Source organism: Caloenas nicobarica, chromosome 2 (genome assembly GCF_036013445.1).
Source record: "Caloenas nicobarica isolate bCalNic1 chromosome 2, bCalNic1.hap1, whole genome shotgun sequence".
Taxonomy (NCBI): domain Eukaryota; kingdom Metazoa; phylum Chordata; class Aves; order Columbiformes; family Columbidae; genus Caloenas; species Caloenas nicobarica.
The window spans coordinates 53329021-53351534 of record NC_088246.1 but is presented as its reverse complement, the minus strand read 5'-3'; the positions used below and the strand labels follow the sequence as shown (position 1 = coordinate 53351534).

Here is a 22514-nt window from a genome sequence, read left to right as displayed (position 1 = left end):
AACTTCTTTTGCTATAAAAAACTTTGTGGTTTGGAGCAGTTCAGTTATTTCAGTGTAGTATATTTAAGTATATTAGTAATATTAAACCCTTAAATTTATTAATAAGAGTATGTTAAACCAGCAATTATTGCATAAAGTAATTTTGAACGAGATACGCTTTCACATTTGGTGTCTACGAACTCTGTTTTTTATTTGGCTGTTTTAGTAACTTCTTTTTGCCCTATAAATTTGAGGACAGGTAAGAGCTGCTAGTTGAGCTTGGCAAATTTTTGCTCCGTTGGACATTGTAGTATTTGGTGATGTTTCACGTAACATCAAGCAGTATTTGATCTGAGGCTATCAAATAATGAAAAATTAGGTTTTGTTGTGACATTTTCTGTATTTAAGACCTCATGTGGTAGGGAATAAAGTGGGGGAAAAAAACTATGAAGAAAAAGTGTTTCTGTTCTATCACAAACGTGTGACGATCTTCTTGAAGTTACACGTAGCTTAGGATTTCTTGGTGTGTGGAAGCGAATGTAAGCTGGGGTAATGTGAAGAGCTAGTTTTTTGAGTGACATTGAATTATTCTAACTGCTAAACACATTTGAATGCACTTACGTTGTCTTTTTGAATATGCTGTTTGTTGGGGTTTATTACATGCTTAAAGAAATAAATGGGTTTGAGAAAACTTATCTCATTATTTGTTTCTATTTTATTTGAATAATGCAGTAGGGTTTGGCTTTTATCCTGTAATGTAGATTGGACTCGCATTATATGTTATTTGTTGAAGACTTTATCCTTACAGTAAAGGTATTTGGCCTCTACTGAGAAATAATTCTGACTAATCGGAAAGCTTTAAAAAATACATAATTTTGTTTGTATGATGATTTTCAGTTTGCTTGGGTTTTTTTCATGTAAATTCTTCTGAGTGATAAGATAAAGTGTTACTTATGGACTAAGAAACAAGCTCTGATAAGAAAATATTTTCACATAGTGGTAGCCAGGACTTTGCTATAAGAGGCGAACAACAAAAATTAAGAAATATTTTACTGTTTCAGGAAAGTTGTTACCAACCTGTATAGAGAGGAAAACAAAACAAAAATCCACTGACCTGTAATTTTATAAGTATTCCTCCTTTAAAACAAGAAAGAAGAAAGTAAAAGGTGCTGTTAAGTATTAGTCCTGTTTGTTAAATGATCAGTGTTGAATTCTTTTACCTTACCTCCCTAAAATTAGACACAATGTGATGTCTAGTCAGTTTTTGCAGTGGTTACCTGCTTTTTGCTATCTTATATTTTTTTTTCTATTAAAAAAAAATTGTAGTTTAAATAGCATTTTTCCATAATGCTACTTTAAGATTGAATACTAGAAGTACTGTGCCATTGCCATTTCTCTTACTTCTGATATACAGCAAAATGTGCTTTCAGGATGTAAATAAAAAGTGTTTTGTAATAAATGTGGGGTTCAGTTTGAAGTTGTGTTTGTAAATTGTGCTTCAGCTTTTGCCAAATAACGAGGTGCAAAGTCTGTAAGCTCCGCAGTGCGAGAAGTCCTTTGGCATTCCCAAGTGTTAGGAACAGACTCCCAAATAGATATGGCGTTGAAGACTGGCAGGTGGGCTCAGGCAAATCTTCTGGAGGCCGATGAAGTTGGCTGCTCCCACCAAGGTGTTCAGCACCTTCCAGTTGAGGAGATGACCGTCCCTATGGCAGGGACTGTAAAATGGGACTTACGAGAGCCTGTAGTTGAGAGTAACATACTGGCCTAAGCACATCTTCCTGGACAATTTAAACTTACATGCCGTAGTGGTAGCTGTGGTCCTTGAGGAACAGGCATGGCTCCCATTCCGCCTCTGGGGCAGTTCTTCAGGTTCCCTACACATCTGGCAGAACTCGAAGGTCATTTTAGTAGTCTTAATGGGTAGGTTTTGCTGGAACAAAAATGTGAGTCATGTGTAATAGACTTAAAAAAGGAAGAGAGAACTAAAGATTGAGTTGACTATCACTTCAATCTGAGTGAAGATTCTCAACAGGTAACTTTTTTTCCTAAAGCAGCAGAGGAAAAAGAGCTGGAGTTCCGGTGGGGTATAGCTGGGACTGGTCTTCACTCCCGGCATTTTGAATTTGGTTAGAATGTTATGTCAGAATAAAACTCAACAAAATCTTCCTTTTATTTGCTTTAAGGGTCGTGTTGTGGAAAATATATCGAAAAGGTGTGGTGGGTTCCTGAGACAACTTAGTCTGAGAGGTTGTCTTGGCGTTGGAGACTCTTCTTTAAAGTAAGTAAAATCCTAGATTGAGACATTACTTATTTCCTAATGTCTGGACCAAAAGCAATAATTGTTACATTTGTTTGGATTTCTAAGTACTGTCTAATGGCCAAAATGGGATACTTAAATAAGTACTAAGTACCTTAATTATGACCAAATGAGACATCAGTTTGAGATCGGAGTATAGGTACTGTTTTTCTTTCTGGAAATGAACTAAGAAATTAGGACTATGCTTTTCAGAAATGTGTATTTTTCTTTCATTACTATTATTGTGCTATCTTTCCATTTTCAAGCATTTAAAATGTTTTCAGACTTTTATTTTACTCCAGCATTCAACAATTATAACTTCATCAAGATTAGTAGTCAGTCAGTTCATAGTTTATCTTGTAGTTTGGACAAGAAGTAACCCCTAGCAATTGGAGGAAGAGTAAAAACTGACATGGTTGAGTGCCCGAGAAAGGCCCAAGATTCTCTTCATACCCTCATATAAGAACAAACAGGCGACAGGAACATCCTGAGGGTCTCTGAACAGAAGGTGGCCCTTTTTTACGCAGTATATAAATTCCACTGCACAATTTTTTCCCACAAAATAGTGTAAGCTTTTTCTAGATGCAAACCGTTTAGCCAGATTCCTCTGTGGGTATTTCTGTGAGTATTTAAACCCAAAAATCCTACCTCAAGCTGAATGGTCCCTGAGCCACAAGTACTTTGGAGCTCAAAGAATACTTGGAGGAAGCCTTGGGGTATGGCTTTTTGCAGTTAAGCATCCCTATGCTTTCACAGGAGACTGGGCTGGATGGTGTTCAGTTGGACGTAATGTGACCATTCTAAGGTAGAAAATAGAAGCACAAAGGTTTTTGTTAAGCAGTGGGTGTTAACTTAGTGTCTTATCACCTTTTGCTCTTTCTAAACTTTGAGTCTAATTCACTGACTTTTTTTCGTTTATTTGTTTTGGTCTCTAGAGTAAATTCATCCAGCAACTAGTTAAGCAATGGGTTGCTTTAGTAACCCCAATGAGCATCCTAGCTTCAGACCTGAAGATTTCCCCAGAGCTTTCCTTGCCTCTGGGGCATCTCCCCAACTGCTCCCTGGTGTGTTGTCACCCCCAGGCACCCTTGCCTTCTCAGGGGAAAGTGCAAGTTCATACCCTTTCCCAGATTACTGGCCACTGCTGTCAAGAGAGGTATCCTCAACCAGGGTTAACTCGCTGCTGTGCTTCTCCAAGTCCCAGAGCATTCACACAGACGGTGCCTGTGTCCGCAGTAGGGAAGGCAACAGCAGAAGTGGAGGACAGGGGAAAGGCAGGCTCCGAGAGAGGCAGCAACTACCGTGAGGAGGAGATAGCAGGGAGGGTGATGAGAAGGGTGTAGGAAGAAAGAGTCCAGACAGTAGGTAACAGGTTTTCCACGCAGTAACTCAGTTTTCACATTTGGCTGAGTCTCCCTGCTGTGCTTTTTGGGACATTAAGGCTGGGGCCCTGCAGTGGGCGTTGTGAATAGGACCAGAAATCCTAAGTGGGTTCAGGTATTAGTGGCATGTGTGAAGAGAGGCGGGGCTGGAGATGGGATATTTTAAAATAATGATATATTTACTGAATAGATACTTGGAATAAGTACGCAGCAGTTCAGTGTGTAGCATGTGTACATTGTAGGGATGATACATCTAGTCACGCTAGCAGGTAATAGGACAGGCTTAGCTGAGACTGGCTACCGGTGTATTTACCAGTATTCACATGTGCATCCTGAACAACTAACTGGTGCAGACAGTGGTGTCTCAAACACTTAAGGAAAGAAGATGGTTCACCCCTGAGATACAAGCAGATGACAGCGAAGTCAATGAATGATAGATGCATGAGCTTTAAGACGTTCAAAATGTTCACGTGAGAAGGGTGGCATTAATTTTCAGATACTTGTTTTGAAAGTGACTTTTCCTATCAGGCGTTTTGCGCTGAGTTGTTTCCAGATCCATTAGTTTTGTGGGTGATATTATTTTTTTCTATTTATCCTTCTTCTACATCAACTTCAGTTTAAAAATAGCCAATTACCAAAGTAAGTATTGGCTATGTAAATACTGAATATTTGTGGCAGCTCTGTCAGGACATGCATGATGCTTGAATCTCAGAGGCAAAGTTTGCTATTCTCAAGTTATTGAAAAGTGTAGTGTCTTTCCAAGTGATTTGAAGAGTGTCTCAATCATAAATCTGCCTCCAATACATGAATTTTGGAATAGCTGTTTTGAGAATTCAAGTGGAAACTCTCAGCAGTATAACTCCTTGCTGGGTTTTTTTCCATTGTTTTCAATCCGCGCTGGAGAGCCAGGAAGTTGTTACCAGCTGAGTGTGTAGTCGGATCTGTTAACCACAGCAAGCCTCCAGACAAAACTGTTTTTGTGTGTTTCCTCCACCACTGCCAATAAAATCTATGCAGTTGGAGGAAACATGGGCATAAAAACAGTGTTCTGAAATGCAGTGCAGATGTAAATATTAATCTGAAGAGATAAAAAGGAAGTTTATGTGTTTCTTCTGGGTAATTAGGATAATGATACATACAGGCTTTTAACAGTGTAATAGCTCCAGTCGTCCTTAGAGTTCATACCCAGTAGTGCACACAGATGCATTTTAATTTTTAAAATCATAACTAGCTTGCAACCCACAGGGCTTTCCATTAGTAGCCCGGTACGTTTAGGTCCCACTTCTATGTTGCACAGGGTACGTTCCTTTTCATTTGATGTGGGCGTGAGCTCCTTAAAAAGACCTTCAAAGGCTTCAGTGATGAGATGTGTGAAAACTCTCCCCAGCAGCTTAGTATTTAACTAATGTGATATTTAAACCTTTCTGATTTATACCCTTAATGTTTTTAGTTAAGACATATGAAGTCAGTCAGTTCTGGCTTATTTATGACAGATATAAATACCTTACTCAAATGGTATCTGAGAGAGGAGTAACACTTGGTTTCAGGAGTGACCTAAGACAGAAACTTGCAATAGCTGAAGGAAAAAGCAACCACTGAGACACATGTATTTGACATGCACTTTGTAATTACTCTGAGGCTTGAAGATGAAGCTTTTTGACTGAAATGCAAGGAGGTAGAGAGCAGAGCACACTCTAGTGACTGTGTTACAACTTGCGACATTGTCTTAATTCTCCGGCTTTTTATTACTGTTTCAGGACCTTTGCACAGAACTGTAGAAACATCGAACACTTAAATCTAAACGGGTGCACAAAAATCACTGACAGGTAAGTCAAAGGGGTTTTTCGTTTGATGGGGAAATTTGGAAAAAGAAGTAACTGAAGGTATTTTTAGTGTGTCTGCTGTTTTGCAGCACGTGTTACAGTCTTAGCAGATTCTGTTCCAAGCTGAAACATCTGGATCTGACATCTTGCGTAGCCATCACAAACAGCTCTTTGAAAGGCTTAAGGTAAGAAGATTCAGTGTTTTGTGTTAAGTGTTTAAAGAACTGTTCAGCATTTAATAAAGTTAAAAAATCAGTGCAGAACCTTAATACTGTGTATCAGCACTGACTATGTCCTATATCCTGCACATCTTGGGTGTAGACTACGATGTTTGTGTGTGGTCTTTTCTCATGACTTTTCTGTGGAGGCCTGGCACAGTCCACGGGCTATCATTAATTTCCTACAGTGTGTTTAATTTGGGTTTCCCACTGTTATGATTATTTGAAGGCTGGATTTAACTTTATGTATTTTTTTAATTCTCCCAGTGAGGGTTGCAGAAATCTGGAACATTTGAATCTTTCCTGGTGTGATCAGATTACGAAGGATGGTATTGAAGCACTGGTGAAAGGGTGTAGTGGACTAAAAGCTCTATTTCTTAGAGGTTGCACACAGGTACATAACTGCTTGGGTGATCCTTTAGGAATAAAATTTTATTTTGAGTTTTTGAAATCTCCATGAATTAAAAAATACTGGTTTTATTATAGTCTTTTGTTCAATATTACAAGATGTGTACATTCTTTGGGCTGCCTTGGTGCGCTTTTAATTTCTTGTTTCTTTTCCTATGTCTGATTTAATTGCTAAATACAGTTAGAAGATGAAGCATTGAAACACATCCAAAATCATTGTCATGAACTTGTAATCCTGAATTTGCAATCCTGTACAGTAAGTATTTGAAGCTTCGAAAGATACATGCTCTAAAAATCATAAATCATTTTTGAATGCTAATGAATTGATCTGCGGCACACTTAAATAATTCAAATAATACATCTATGCAGTTTACAGAATTTCGTGTGGAAGAGAGCTCTTAAATGAGCTGGCTGTTTTTACAGCTGAATGTGGATTGGAGTGTTGGGTTATGGTGGGGTTTTTTCTCCTCATTACATCTTTTAACTGTAGCGAGCTCTAGAGTAAGACTGAACTGCATTGATTCAAATATCACAAACTGTGTATGCGCTAAATCATGCAGTTTTACAGATGTAGTTCTTGTTCTCCCATCCATTAAGGTCAAATATTTCCATTTATTCATAATTTTAGGGTTTCTAATTGAGTAGAAGCCATGTTCTGGGCTACATAATTGAGAGTAAAATGTTATGGCTTCATAACTGAAGATGACTCAGAACCCCCTAGGTAGCAGAAGTGCATGCTTTTTCAAGAGTAATGGAAGCACACACTCATTTGTAAATAAATGCCTGGGAATCTTTCAGGTACTTTTAATTCTACTTAGTACACAAAAATTAGATTTGCTCGATTTTGTATTCACTTTTCTGTTGTTTCTGATGTGACTTTTTATGAATGGGAAAGATCTCCTTTTAGATTTTAAATGTATTTAAGTCACTCTTTGTCTGTAAATAAGACTTAGAAAATATTGAAATAAATTAGAATGTCATGGTTTCTGTCATGCAAATTTGAATAATGAATTTTTTTTTTAAGTTGTCTACAGTTTTATTGCTAGAACATATCATAAAATCTGCTTGGGCTAAAACTTTCAGATCTGTTTTACACATTATTCCCAAATGAATGTGTCATGGGACCATTTTTTATTAAGACCGGATGAAGATTTTTGGACCTAATAGATTTCTTTAAAGTGTTGAACATTTTGGAGTGTTAGGGATTATGAAAAGTTACATTAAAAAATTGCAGAAATTATGAACAACATAAATACAAAGCTTGAGCTTCCATGAGCCAGATGTTTAGTGAAAGAGAATTTTGAGATTTTTCCATCCGAATTTAGGTGCCCACTAAAGTTGGGCACTTAAAGGTAACAGATATGAAAGGAAATTCCTTCTTTTGGTCAGAACCACACTTAAATAAATCAACACAGTAAGTAATTTCCTCTGCTTGTCCTCTCCCTTTTGCTGTGCTCCTCTTCCAAAGTTCTTTTTCTGTTGTGTTTTACCTGAGACTAATGAGGTGCACCAAGGCCAGCCTTTTCTGGTTATTTTTGTGAAAGGTTCTCAAGTGCTCTGATGATAGTGAGTTATGATCTCTCCTGCTTACACGGGCCATTGGCACAGAAGCGTGCCGGAGTTTTCCCTTGCCTGGTATATTTGTTGTACGTACACATTAAGTACAAACAAAAAAACCTTTATTGAGTAAAAGTAATTTTGCTTTTGAATTTTTTGAGTTGACAGTCTATGTGTCCTACCTAATTACATGTGCTTTAAAGCTTTATTTCACTGGAGATGTGTCCTGCTTGCTAGGGCTTAGAAGCGAGCTTCCAGGAGCAGCCAGGCTCTTGATGATCAAAGAGCTAGCACCGATTTTTACACAGCAGGTCTCCTTGTGCTTTGTATGATCCACACTTTAATTCTTGCGGCTCTGTTTTGTGGAGCTTGTAAAACGCCAGGCCAGCTGCAGTAGCTATGGAGTGAACTGATTTTAACTCTGGAAACTGCACATCTGAAAGGTACCACTTTCAGAGTGTAGGAACTGGGAACTTGCAGGCATTTGTTGAGCACTTTTCTTTCTTGAAAGGGATAGAGGCATTGAAACCACAAGAGATTTCAGAATGGAAAATTTTCATATATAACTCGAAGGGTTTATCCATCTCATAAAATTTACGTAGTCCTTACCTCTAAAATAGTTTCTTTGCTCAATAATAGTGTCATAAGTATCTCTTAAAAGCAACAAAACAGTTCCAGAAAATATCTTCTTATCTGTAGATGGTGCAAATCCTTCTGGATCCACAAAAAGAAGTCAGGATTTCGAGTTTTCTGTCTGCAATAATTTTAATTTGACAGAATGATTAGCAAATTTAAGCTACTGATATTATAAAGTGATGGGTTGGGGGAGAAGGCATAAGGTGGTCTCCCTTTGTGCTGAGCTACTGCTGTTTTTCATCCTGTTTTCATCTGTGAAAGGTAATGTTTGTGCTAATAGCCTCAGAAATATGCTATAGTGTTATCAGTGTACCTGGATGAATGGCTTATAAAAGGAATGTGTATTTTCCATTCAAAATACAGTAGAGGTCTTTGTTATAATTGGAAGAGTAACGTTAGTCCAGAAAATAAAATAACCTATTTTGCCACGAGTGATTAGTCATTCAGCAGAAAAATTAAATTCCTGGAGTTAGGAGTGGTAGGAGGAGAGAATATTATTTCCAGAATAGAAGACCTGTAAACAAAATAATATTTGCACACACACCCAGTAACCTAGTTCCTGTTGCTATTTTGTGTGCAGCTGCATTGGGGCTATTTCTTAGAGTTCCTGTTTCAGAGACAGAACTTTTTTTATTCATATTCCAAATTTAGAGTTACTTTCTTTCAGAATATCTAGTAAAAAAAAATAATTGAGAAATGAAAAACCCTCTTTTGAGTTAGATCTTTCAGCTAAAGACAACTGCATAGGGTAGGGCAAACCTGGCTTTTACATTTATCTTCTGTAAAGAACGGATTATATATAATTGCTTACCTGTAACTCTTGCTTTGAAAATTATCTGGAGGTGAAGGATTTTTACCCTTGGGTTCTAGTGTTCCAGTGCAAAATAGGTAGTCAGCTCTCCTGCTGTTGAGCTTTAAACTCTCTGTTGTGCTGTTCCTGAACTTACAGTCACTGGAACAAAAGACCTGAACTCTATGAACATGTAAGCAGCAAGCTATTTCATACAATGACAACTACAAATAAAAAAATGATGTGAAAATGATTTTTAAAAAGGCAAAGTGAAAGAGGGAGATGACAACAAACAACTCTCCATTTGTACTTCTACTGCCTTTGAGCAGTACTCAAAATCTGTGGAAAAATACACAGATAAGCAGGAAATGTGTGTGGTGATTATCTTCAATGTCATCAATGAGTGTGGTTTTGCAGTGGTATTTTTTGGTTGAAAATCCACAGGTTGCCATAGTTATATACAGTATCACACTAACAGTTCAGTAATATGACTTTATTTTTGTTCTTAGCTGATTACTTGACAGTGAAGTAACTTCAAAACCTTCTTCTGTGTTGCAGCAAATCTCAGACGAAGGCATTGTAAAAATCTGTAGAGGATGTCACAGACTGCAGTCGCTCTGCGTTTCAGGCTGTAGCAACCTGACAGATGCTTCTCTCACAGCACTTGGTCTAAACTGTCCAAGGCTGAAGTGAGTATGTCATGAGCATGTCGTGAGTATGTCACCTTGTTACTGGCCTGATCTAAGAAATTCACTTCTGAAGATAATCAGCCGATATCCACAGGTTTGATTTAGCTTTGTGTTGTTTGTGTCACTTCTGCAATCAAAACATTAAGTTAGGAGTACCAGTTCAATATAAACTTGAGGGCTCTGTAGCTGTGATATGAATGTAGTTCACTGTATATTGGAAAAACAAGAATTAATATATGACAAATAAAACATCTTGAGCCTAGCAGTTCAATTCTGTGCTTCTAGCTAAATATTTTAGGTACTAATTAAAAACCAGAAGATACAAAGCCCTTTGTTTGTTGGGGTTTTTTTAAAAAAAAGGTGAAAATATCTGTAGTTGTGTTGTCTTGTGATGTTTATGCTCTGATGTGATTTTGTGCAGTTGTCTTATAAAAAAATAGCTAAGTCATACCTGAGTATTATATTTACAGATTTGATTATAAATGTGGTTTTAATATGCTCTGCAGTATATCCTGACATTCCTCAACTCTGATGTGGAGTGTGCTAATGTCCCTGTAAGCACTGAGGATATATTTTGAGTAATAAGGGGGCTCATCAGTTAAAAAAATATATAAACTTATACATTGGTGTAATTTGTGCTAATGTACATGTGATGGTGATATTCTCAGAAGTGGGGACAGCTTCAGCTTTAATAATGAAGCTCAGTCATGCAGCAGCTCTCTGGTTGTAGAGACATACAATACTTTTTGTAAGGTCTCGTTTTAATGTAAATTAAATCACAACAAAAGATTTTTGGATTACACTGAGTTGCTATTTGTGACAGGAATGTGCAGGAGATGCAACTTCTCACACTTCAATCACAGATAAATGGAGGGAGGTGTAGATAGCAAAAATTAGGGAAAGGTACATTTAAGTGCCAGTGTTCAATATGCTGTCATGCAGTGTTCCTTTAGCTGACTGAGTGAAAAAGAGCTTTTGTTACTGTAGAAAACCCATCCTTAAGACAATTCCAGAGTGACAGTCCCCTTCATGCAACTGTTCATGTTTACAAGAGCTTACGTGTGCCTTTGCTTGGGGCTTAAGAGTCTTCTGGCACACTTAATTGTGTTCCTTAGAAATTTGTGCTGTTACTACTGGTCTTTTTCCATGACTTCTCACCTTCTCTCACTTCACGTCTCAGATTGGAAGTAAAGGGAGGTCTATTAGTTGTGCAATTCTTTCCAAGAGCAGTACAACTGTAGCAGGAATTATTCTGACTTTGGTAGGTAAAGCGTTCGCCCCTGTCTGTGCCACAAGGGGGAAGGCGTCTGCCGTTCTTCTCCTTTAATGATGAACAGTATAAGGAACAAAATGACCCTTTACAGTGATTACTGCCGAGGAGTGCGTGATGGAAGGACAGATGACACAGCTGGTTACATCTAGATTTTTGGGATAATATGTGGAAAGTATTTGATAAAACTTATGTTGGAAATCAAAGGGAAACGTAATTCCACACTTGTTCATACCGTCTGAGTATTATGGTGTTGAGTAAGAAAAAAACCTCTCCTGCCTCTGTTGGACATGCTGGCACTGTTAGGAATCTTTTGAGTATTTTCTGTGCTGTGCTATTCTCGCTTCACTCCAGGGTCTTGGATGCCCCCTCGTGCTGCTTTCCAGAGTACCGCTGTGTTCTGTTACCACTCCCAAATGACACCTCTTTGGAAAAAAAAATAAGCTTGACCAACTCCCTTCAGCCGTGTTTTTTCCCCTACGTCAAGACATAGCTGTCACCTCATCCCTTTTTATATTTGCTCGCTCAAGTGCTTGATACCTTCTCTGTTTTAGCACTTTTTAGTGCTAAAATACAAGTAGGTGTTTTGATGAGGCTTCTCAAGAAAAGCACCCACGAATCAGGAATGTCTTTGTCTAAGTGAGGCTGTGAAAATTAGGATCAGGTTGCCTTGGACCCTACCAGTGTTCTCTCCAACCCACTGCTCATTCACCAGGAGCAGGGAGGTGCTGTGTGCAGGGACACTCCAGGTGTCCCCAAAAGGAACCTGTAGACGATGAGTGCAGCTGTGAGATCTGCCTCGGAGAACCTTGCTTTACAAGAGTGGGGAATCTGCTCTCAGATATCATTTTGCCTCATCAGCTCCTATGCTAGGTACTTTGTCGTGAATCACGGCATGGAAAATAAATGTCAGCTGTATCTGGAAAAAGAAGAGCCTTCTGTCATGAAGTACAATCACTAAAACAAAGCAAAAATTAGAACTTTGCTCATTTTCATATTGACCCAGTGCCTTCCCACCTGTTTTTCATACTGGGCTATCATGGATGCAGCACGTGTATATGTAGCTCACTCCCCATTCTGACCACACACCTGATTTCAGGAAGGCTGGAGCTTCTGGTGTTCTGGTTTCTTACTCCCCTGTACCCATATTCTTCAGAGCTTTTCAACCAGGCGGGCAATAAGTGGCATCCCTACTGCTTTGCACACTGTGGATGTCGTTTCCCCTCACCCCTTTTAAAGCCAGAAATGCAATGGGGTTGGAAAGCCAATGGCTTTAAGTGTAGATGGAGTTGAGAGCACGTAAATGAGGTAAAGGGTAATGTGACCTGAATCACGTTTTTGTGGTGGTAGTGGTGGGGTTTTTTTCTCTTCCTATCTGGCATCCTAGGCAATTGTCAGAGTAGCCGAGAGTGTTTTATGATAGGCTGCTAACTGACCTTGATGGAAAGGCACATAAGGCACAAAATTCCCAAATGTGTGTCTGGAAAGAAAATCCCAGGAGCGTTACAACCATCCATGTGGAAAGCAGTAAGTGTCTTGTACCTGTCTGTTGGCTGTTCTTCAGTTTCCATCACACTCGTGAGCCTCATTGAAGACTAACACTCTGGAAGTTGTTATCAAGGATGGACCCTGGGGGGGCTGCTTCCCTCTGACCTCAGCCGCGCTCTTGCTCGTGGCTTGGAAATGAGTGATTGAGCAAAGTCATAGTCAGAGCCCCACATCCCGTACTCCGGTGGGGCTGCGTTTTTCTCCTGCGCAAAGCATGACTTTGCACTTTATCCATGGAGTGAGTGCTTTCTAATGACCTCCTAAACCAGTGGAAGGATCTAGATGCCTCTTCGGTGTTACTGCAGCAAGAGGTTCTTTTGTCCATCTTGCCCTGCCTTCTCCCCCACTGACCTCAGTACAGAAGTCCTGTTTGCTGTGGTAAGTCACACTGGGTTCGTGCTTCTCTTTGCACAGTTCTGTGGTTTCCCCTTAGTCGTTTTGATACTCGCTCCACCTGCGAAGTAAGAAGTGTTCATTCTAAAAAAAGAAGAAAAAGAAAACAATTACAAAAAAAAGCCAGTTACGGGTTGGAGGCCTGTTCTGTGTACTCGTGGTGCTCTTTGGGGCACCTGACCTTTTTTTGTCAGTGCTGCTTCCCGGTACCTCTCAAAACAGTGTTAGATTTATCTTTCCAAAACACTGCTAGTTTCTTTAGGGTTGTATTGGTATAGTTTATTGTTTTTACTGCGGGCTTGGAGAATTTAAGCTCCTCGCTTTCTGGTAACTTGCTTCACTGTGCTTCACGCAGAGGCTTTGAGCAAATTTCTAGTAAGCACTTTCTCAGTTTTGTGGCTTCTCAACATCCTGTGTTTAGATTACAGGGTTTAGATGCATCTTCATCTGCATTTTCCTGAACTCGGGGCCTATTCTCCCATATCTTTCCTCAGATAACACATGAGAAAACATGAGCATTATGCTGTCTTACTGAAACAAGAGGTCAAAATGTCTGTAATTATGTATAATTTTTTTCCACTAAAAGTTGAGAAGATTTGAGGATTTAACTTAATCTGTTCTGTGACTATTAGAAGCTTCTGGTAAGATGGATCAAAAGTCTGCCTAGTGCTTTTTAATTGCAAATTACTGTGAAAACTAGACATGTATAAATTTGCTACTGGGAGCTTTAAGTTGTAGAAAACAGATTTGTATCTTAAATGCATTTGCTTTTCTCTTTGTTAATGTTTTCTTTAACGTTTAAAACTTTTCCAGGATTTTGGAAGCTGCAAGATGTTCACATCTTACAGATGCGGGTTTTACCCTGTTAGCACGGGTAAGGGTCATTTCTGGAGGCAGAGTTCGCCTTGTTTTCATTGCTGCTAATCAGCTTTGAATCAACATAGTCCTGATGGGAAGGAATATGAGGAGAAAAAGAAAGTAGGAAGAACCCAGTGGAGGGGGGGACTAAAAAGTGATTTGATTTCTGGATTATATTTAGAGTTGCAACTTGGTCTATTTTGCCATCTACCATTGCATTTTTCATGTTTCCCCCTCTTTTTTAGTATGTTTCAGTTGGATTTATTATGTTTAACATAGTTCTAAACTTGTGTTATGTATTCTAGCCAAATTTCCCCATAAAGATGACACATGCCCTTGTGATATTTACACCCCCTCCCCAATTCACCATATGATAGATTATTCTGAGCATACCTCTAAGTTACAAAAATACTTACATTATACATGATAAACTATACGCGCTTGTGCCCTGATTCCTGCTGTAAATACGTAAAGTAAGCATATTGATGGTATCAAATGCTTCAAGATAGACTTGTATGCTTGCTGGTTTTGGAAATGTGAACACTTAAAATAATACTCTGTAGATGGAATTCATTTACACTGCTGGTATTTAGTGTGAATGATGGGGGTTTTTTTTCTAACCGCAGTGGTTAAACAGAGTGGTTTTCTAATGATTCGACCCTGCAGCCTTGGGCTTTTGGTGGTCACCTCAAGGCTGCTTCTGGGAGCTGCAAGTTACATCATTTCTTCCTATGCCTGTAAAAACTAAGGGTTTGAGTTTGAGCTGAGCTGTGGCACCATGTGGTCTGTTGTGAGGTCACAGGGTTACATCATTTTCTTGAAATTAGTCATGATCAGATATTGAAAGCACTTCTGAAAACTTGCTGAGGATCTCTCAGAATATTGGGAAAATCGCTTGTGTAAATGTGAAGCACAGCTTTCTCCCAGCCTTAAAGTGGACCCGATTTTAATATTTTCAGCATTCATTAGCAATTCGAATTGCTTTTAAGGCTTCTTTCTAAAGTATGATGGTGAAGAGAGATGTTTCACAGGCTTAAGTGTGTTTCGGATTAGTTCAGTGCAGAAGTTGGATTTATCTGTATGCAGACCAGTTAACTTTAGTGCCCAGGCTATAAATACCAGGGGTTTGAATTGAAGTTGACCCCAAGAGGGAGTGAGTACTGATCACATACTGTTCAACCCTTACAGGGCAAGAAGGAGAAACTTCATTTAGTAAGAGAAAAGGCTGAAAATGTACATGTTTGAGTGGGGAATGGTGCTTTGCTTGTGGATTTTTTTTTTTTTTACCATTTTTTGTCCTTTACTGGTGATCAAATACTTGAAGGGATTTAGCTCACAATATCCTCTTGGAAGCTGAGCTTTCCCGTATTGCTAGTCCTGTGCACGATTTTTTGTCTGTATGTTGTTCTATTTCATCTTTTATTTATCTGGTATTTATTTTAGAATTGCCACGAGCTGGAGAAGATGGACTTGGAAGAATGTGTTTTGGTGAGATTTAGTATGGAAAAGAATATTTGAACATCCAGTGTAATAATGCAGTGCCAATAAGAACATCAGCACTTTCAGTTAAATGTGCTTTGGGTTTTTATTCAGTGCTGTGTTTATGATAGTAATTAAAATAATTATTGGAAAATTCCATACAGGGAAATACTTGAAGAGTAACAGGTGACTGGGTGTTTTCCAGAATAACAGAACCTTCATCTGGTAGAGAAAGATACATCCTATTTGAGGGTTGGCCCTCCTACTGTCTGTTGCTTAGGGTTCTTTGGTTTCTTTTATTTCTAGATAACTGACAGCACGTTGATACAACTTTCTATACACTGTCCTAAGCTACAAGCATTGGTAAGTTTAACTGTTTTTGTGAACTTTTAATACATACTTCCAAACACACACACACAGCTCCTTCAATATGAAACCAGGCTGTTTACACTGGATCTAGAAAAAATTCCTGAATGTATGATGATACTTTGCAACTTATATGCGAGTTTCAGAAGTATTCTAAAAGAAGGAGATTACTCCTAAAATATTTACATGCATTGTGTGATAAAAAATATTGCCAAATCAGTGAGTAATAACCAGAAAGCCTATATTGTATGGTTAACATCCTTCGTATTTGATTACTTGGTTCAATGTACAGTACTCAGATCCTTTTACTCATAAATGTTCATTAATGTTTTTTTCATAGGGAGTATGACACTTTATGTCACATATTGAATAAACAAAACCACCCAGTGAAGATGAATGTGATCACTCTGATCAGTTTTGCATGCAAACAGTTTTTCCCAAGGACATTTACATAGTATATTCTGGAAGGGTTTTTTGACCCGGACTTTCGAACGTAATTGGAGAGGATCGAGATGCCTTCAGTGGGGGATACGCTGCTTACCGTGTTTCAAAGAGCTGTTTTCGAGGGAGTGGTTGCTTAGATCTTTTAGAACATCAGAAGCAATTTCAGGTGACATAAATTTGGCTGTTCTTTGGTCAAGGTACTCCAAAATTACTAGACTGTCCTTAGGGTAGGAGCTTATGTATTTAGGGCCAGTTGTCCCATAAGTGTAGGTTTGTTGTGTACTACTTCAGATGTACCTGAGAGAACATGGATCTTTATAATCTGTTCTTAGATGGGATTAAAGGAAGGTTTGTGGCTTCATTAATTAAATTGTGTTATGATTAGTGTTACCCAGTGTTACTAAGGTAGTGCCATGAGGAGAGATGGCTTTTAAGAAGGAGCTTGTTCACTATTTTTTTATTGTTGTTGGTTTTTATTTTTTGCTTATTAATTGTCCGACCTCGTTTCTGTACCATAATTCTTTATGTTAAGCCAAACAAGAGTTGTCAGGAGATGTGGAGACATTTACATGGGACACTTTCTGTTCTTCTGCAACAGATACGTTTTTGTCTTGTAATCCCAATTGTAACCAGGACTCACGAGAGAGCTTTTGTACCAGTTCTGCCAGTGCTTCACCAGACATACCATAAAACCTCATAATTTCCAAGTATTTTTCAGAATGTGCTCCAAATTGCTTGCCTTTGTATGTTACCCTCACAGACAGGGAAGCGTGGCATTGCTAAAATAATGTCGCTTTTCTAAGTGAACCAGAAATATTGATTTTTTTTTTTTTTTTCCGGATGTGTATATCCTGTGGGTAGGAAGGACATATACTCAAAAATTGTGAGTGAACAGTGATGGCTGAGAACAACAGGGAAAGGAAGAACAGACGAGCAGGTGCCAAATACCCTGTGTGATAGCTTTGGTCTTCATCTTGGTACTTCAAATGTGAAATCAAGTACTGCTAATGATTCTGTGAAGTCTTGTGTGGCTGTGCTTTGACGTCCGTTTAGGTATATTTGCAGTTCAAACAAATATTCTGAAGTTGCAGAAATCAACTTTGAATTTGTTTCTTGGTGTTTGGAGACTCAGTGGACAGTGGAAATAAGCAAAAGTGCTGTTAGACCAATATAACCAGCTGTTCTATCTTCATCAGTATCAGAGTACAAAAGTGCTTTGTTACTGGACTTGAGAAGTAATTTCTGGGGAAAGTGTTTAACATTTGTGCATTCAGATTATTACAGAAACTGTGAAATACTCATATTCCTGTAGTTGAGAAGACAGTTGAATTCTTCAGTTATGTTGATCGTACTGTTTCTTCCTGTCACTGTATATCATGCCGTATTTGATTTATATACAGCATTTGATAATGTGTGCTAACAAAAAAAATTATGTTAACATATCTTTTTGCTCTGAAGATTTCAAGTCATTATCTTAATCAATTTGTTGTTATTAACACTTTTGAACAGACTTATGAAGTCAGAAAAATAATACAAAGTACATCTCATTTAGCATATTTGTTTTACAAAGTTCTGCGAACTCAGCTGTACATCCTGTATTGTCCTTTCAGTACCAAATACAGTGTCTCAGGAAAGCTGAATTTTATAAGCTGCTTACTTCCTGGGATGGAAAACTCTTAATTAGCGAGCAGACTGCTTCCCATAACCTCCTGTCCTTCCTTGAAACAGCAGGTCTATTCTAAATGGTCTTTAACCCTGCAGCTGCCAATTGTTTCTAGGCTGTGAGCCAAATCGAATGCTCAGAACACGAACATAAAGTGCCTCTAGGAGAGAACTTAAGGATTTGAAGAGTTGATAGAAATAGAAGTAGATGTGATGTAACCCCTCCCTTCACTCAGTACATGTTTGATTCAGATGACTGGCAGGAGATATCGAGTGCTAGTTAGCTTGTGCCAAGTTAAAAAGCATTTTTAGATGGCTGCAAGTGTTTCTTCAGCAGTTGCTGTTTGAAAAAATCTTGTGGCAAGGAAATGCTACTTAAAACCAGTCACCATTAGACTTGGGTACAAGTACAGTCAAGACACAGTGTTGAGCAGAAAGCCAAGAGCTACCTCAGAGCCCAGGGTGAGATGAGTAGAATTCATACATCCTGCTCATTTCTAGGGCATAAGACTTGGGAGAATTTATTTCACTGGTGACGAGGGGTGGTTTTTAAGCCTCTTCCAAGGAAGGTCTGTTTCCTGTTGTTGTCATCATCATTGCTTCCTGCCCTAGTTTTGCATGGGATAGAGTTAATTTTCTTCCTAGTAGCTGGTGTGGTGCTATGACTTTGGTGCCCACTAACTCCACGCAATACACCATCTCTCCTGTCCTGAGTGACCACCACAACAGATGGAGCCCAAAGTCATGGACTAAATGAACTCGATGGACATTTTGTGGACATTTATGGACGTTTGCAGACATTGCACAGGGGTGATCCAGAGACCAAGGGAATGATATCTGTGTATTATATCTAAGGATGGGAAGGGTAGTGGTGGATAGTGAAAGTGTATTGGATAGTGTGAGACCTGAGCATGACGTAAATGGTATAGAATAAGGGGTGGAGAGTGAAAGGACTGTCGTGGTTTAACCCCAGCCAGCCACTCAGCACCACGCAGCCACTCGCTCACTCTCCCCAGTGGGATGGGGGGGAGAATCGGAAAAGTTAAAGTGAGAGAAGTCATTTAATAAGTAAAGCAAATGCCACACGCACAGGCAAAGCAAATGTCAAGGTTTAATTGCAAGGCAACAATAAACCGTGGCAGACGTTCTCCGTTAATCCCCCACCATAAAAGGTGATAGAAAGAAAAGGAAGAGAGTCTTCAAGTTAGAAAGAGTTTGCAAGTTGTAAAAGTTTTAAAGGCTTTACTAATGCTACTAATAAATAGAGAAAATATACAAAATATACAAAACCAATCTTGAATATCTTGGGGTAGCAGCTTTGCCCCATATGGAGTTGGCGTCACTCCAGCAGCTGCAGGGCAGGCACCCGGAAGTCCTGAGTGGGACTTCACAGCAAACCGGGCCTGGATTCAGGGATGCAGGGTCTGGAACCAGGCCTGGGATTCGCAGGGATGACAGGCAGGGTCCTCTTCAGATGCTGGCCACGGTCGAAGAGAGCGAGAGCCTCGTGATCTCCCTGTTTTATAGGGTGTATGAAGTGGATGGGTTGGAATACTCAGTTGGTCAGTTTTGGTCACCTGTCCTGTCCGCCTCTTCTTGCAAATACACCCCTCTCACTTGTGGAACGCGTGAAATCTTATCAGTCCTTGCTTGTTATAGCAATAAATCTAAACATGAGCTTCTTCTGCATTCCATTGGTCATCTTATCAGTCCAGAGCGAACAGTGTCTCAAAAACCTTGTAGCTAAATTCAGAAAAATGCAGTTACTTAGAAGGTACTTAGAAAAACTTAGCTGAAAGGAAAATTCACTAAAAGAGAACTGGTCTTGTTTTTAACAAAACCAGGACAGCAAAACAAGGGATTTATTCACAACTTCCCACGGGCAGGCAGATGTTCAGCCATCCCCAGGAAATCAGTACTCCATCACATCTAACTGTTACTTGGGAAGACAAACACTGTCACTCCAAATGTCCCCCCCTTCTTGCCTCTTCCCCCAACTTATATACTGAGCATGACATCTGGTATGGAATGTCCCTTTGGTCAGTTGGGGGGTCAGCTGTCCAGCTGTGTCTTCTCCCCACTTTTTGTGCACCCCCAGCCCACTCGCTGGTGGGGCGGTGTGAGGAGCAGAAAAGACTTTAACTTGGTATAAACATTGCTTAGTAACAACTGAAACACCGGCGTATTAACAACATACTAAATCTGAACCACAGCGCTATGCCAGCTATTAGGAAGAAAATTAAATCTATCCCAGCCAAAACCAGCACACTTCTCCAAAAGTCATGAATTCCCTAAAGGAACCAGGAAACTGCTTTATGTGGTGCTACTGCCTGAGATGCTGCAACTTTTTCCATGCTTTTGAAATTCAAGGAAGTGAAAAAATATGCTGAAAAGGAGCAGAATTTTTTGGTTTATTATGCTGACTGTTGCAGTAAAGACCTGCTCCTGCAGTTGCACAAGATGTTTATTACTCCTTTTATGTACAGGCCAAGGTGCTAAGCACTCACAGTTTTCCTGAAATCAGTATTTGGCAAATCAGTCTGGTCTGATTGTTCTGTTTATGTGGACTTACACAGGCATGGTCTTGTGGTGTGTGTGAAACACGGTAGCTGCGGAACAGGAAGTCCTGTCAGTAGATCTTCATCTATTCCTGTGCGTTCTGGATCAACCTTTATGGTTGTCTCCTGTTTCCGGCACAGCACATGCGCTGTGCGCACCCACCGGTAATGGAGGGTGTGACAATTGGGCAGAATTTCCACATTTATAGAGAGCAAAGGTGCCCGTGGAGTTTGGTGGTGGCGTGGGATTCTACTTGTTTTGAAGTCCAGTTTGAAAAAATACACAGCTCTTGTTTTGTTAGGTAGACCTGTTTCTTTTGTTCCTCTTCTGGATTTCAGCTGTATATTCTTTATAACTGTTTAACCATGAGAACGGAGGAGGTTGAGGAGGATTTCTGATTTTTAGAGGATAGAGTAACTTAGGACTGAGCGATGTCATTAACTGTTTGCCTCTCCATTTTAGAGCTTATCTCACTGTGAATTGATCACCGATGATGGGATTCTTCATCTGAGCAACAGCACGTGTGGTCACGAGAGGCTGCAGGTACTGGAGCTTGATAACTGTCTTCTCATCACTGATGTGACCCTGGAACACCTGGAGAACTGCCACAACCTGGAGAGAATTGAGCTGTATGACTGTCAGCAAGTCACGCGTGCTGGAATCAAGCGCATCAGAGTACGTGTTGGCTGACTTGTTTGGGTGGGAATGCCCAAGCTGGTGATGCTGGTTGAGATTGTATGAGTCCTGCAGATGTCCCAGGCAAGGGAGGACAGAAAGAGTCTGAATATCATTGTGTTAGGGTCCCATCTCTAGGGACAAAACATAGCTTTTTTTTTTTTATATGGGCAGTAATAATCATCTAATTCAGTTTATAACTCATGACACTTTTGTTGTTGGAATGATGATCTTCTGCTTACTGTATTTTTTTCAAAGAGAGGCTTCTATGTTTTTAGGATTGTGTGGTGGCATTCTTAATCTCTCTGAAAACATACATTAACGTACAGAGCCAATATCAAAACACCTGCATAGAGATTTCAGTTAATGGTTAGCCCCTGGAATCCAGCCATGAGCTCTTTCCCTCTGTGTATGTCCTCCATTAGGTCAGGGACCGCCTGCCAGGGCAGGCAGCAGTGTTTCAGCCTTACTGTTAAACTTGTCTGCAGCTTCGTGTCCCAGATCTGCATCCAAACACTTCTGGAATTGGAACGCTCATCCTGAGTGCAGATGCCCTGTTCTATTCCATGCTGCTTGCTAGGATGAGAGAAGCAGGGAATATAGGAGATAAAATACAGGCAAGTCTTTTTTTGGGAGCCAGGGGTCCATCTCTCTCCTGCAGCAGAACAAGTGCCCCTTGTGACAGGGAGCTCTCTGGGCTGATCGCTGCTTTATTGGGAAATAAGTGGGAACCCTGAGCAGGTGAGTGTGCCCAGGCATCACTGTGCCTTAGCGGGTTGCAACACGGGAACTACGTGTCAGGAGAAACACCCTGGATAGTACCACGTTACGTACAGATGCCTTCTTTTTAGCTGCCCAGCCTTAATGAGCGCAGACTTATTGGCAGTAATTGAGGTGTTCTGCTTCTTTTTACTAGTTCTGTTTATTTCTCTCCCATTATAACGCATGCTTTTCATCTGCAGGCTCATCTACCTCATGTGAAAGTCCATGCTTACTTTGCTCCAGTCACACCCCCTCCCTCAGTGGGAGGGAGCGGGCAGCGCCTCTGCAGATGCTGTATTATTCTTTGACAGTAAGTGCAACCACACAGAAAATGTTGTTGTTGCTGAAGAAAACCGTGGGACTGCAAGTCAGTGGAAGGAGTCGGTTTCCTGACAGTCCTAATGGTGATGTTTGGTCATCCAGTTTTGTGACAAGAAAAGCATTTTTTTTTTTCCAGGTAAAAATCTTTAATGTAATGTGCAGCTGTGGATTAAGTTGGTGATGCTTCGGTTTGCATTAGTAACTCCTTCCTTCTGTTGGCATGAGAACTGAAGTACCATGTAAAATGTGGGGGCATTTCAGCATAGCAGCTACTTGGTGAAAGTTCACTAAACTTGGAAGTTCATTTGCATTTGTAAGCACTGTTCAGTGTGAAGTTCTAACGTAACGTAGGGCTCAAGTCTGGCCCACCAAGGAACTGAACCTGCCATTCTGTAA

The 22514-nt window shown here is 39.8% G+C and overlaps 1 protein-coding gene across 1 annotated transcript in view; it reads left to right on the top strand.

Moving 5' to 3' along the window:
• Positions 1 to 22199, top strand: part of FBXL2 (F-box and leucine rich repeat protein 2) — a 51845-nt gene extending 29646 nt beyond the window's left edge. The window contains exons 5-15 of the mRNA XM_065627735.1: positions 2166 to 2260; positions 5418 to 5486; positions 5573 to 5668; positions 5969 to 6095; positions 6291 to 6365; positions 9651 to 9781; positions 13806 to 13866; positions 15294 to 15338; positions 15636 to 15692; positions 20823 to 21035; positions 21998 to 22199. Coding sequence (XP_065483807.1) covers positions 2166 to 2260; positions 5418 to 5486; positions 5573 to 5668; positions 5969 to 6095; positions 6291 to 6365; positions 9651 to 9781; positions 13806 to 13866; positions 15294 to 15338; positions 15636 to 15692; positions 20823 to 21035; positions 21998 to 22105 — 1077 coding nt within the window. The 3' untranslated portion in view covers positions 22106 to 22199. The remainder of the gene's footprint in view (positions 1 to 2165; positions 2261 to 5417; positions 5487 to 5572; positions 5669 to 5968; positions 6096 to 6290; positions 6366 to 9650; positions 9782 to 13805; positions 13867 to 15293; positions 15339 to 15635; positions 15693 to 20822; positions 21036 to 21997) is intronic.
• Positions 22200 to 22514: the final 315 nt, after the last annotated feature.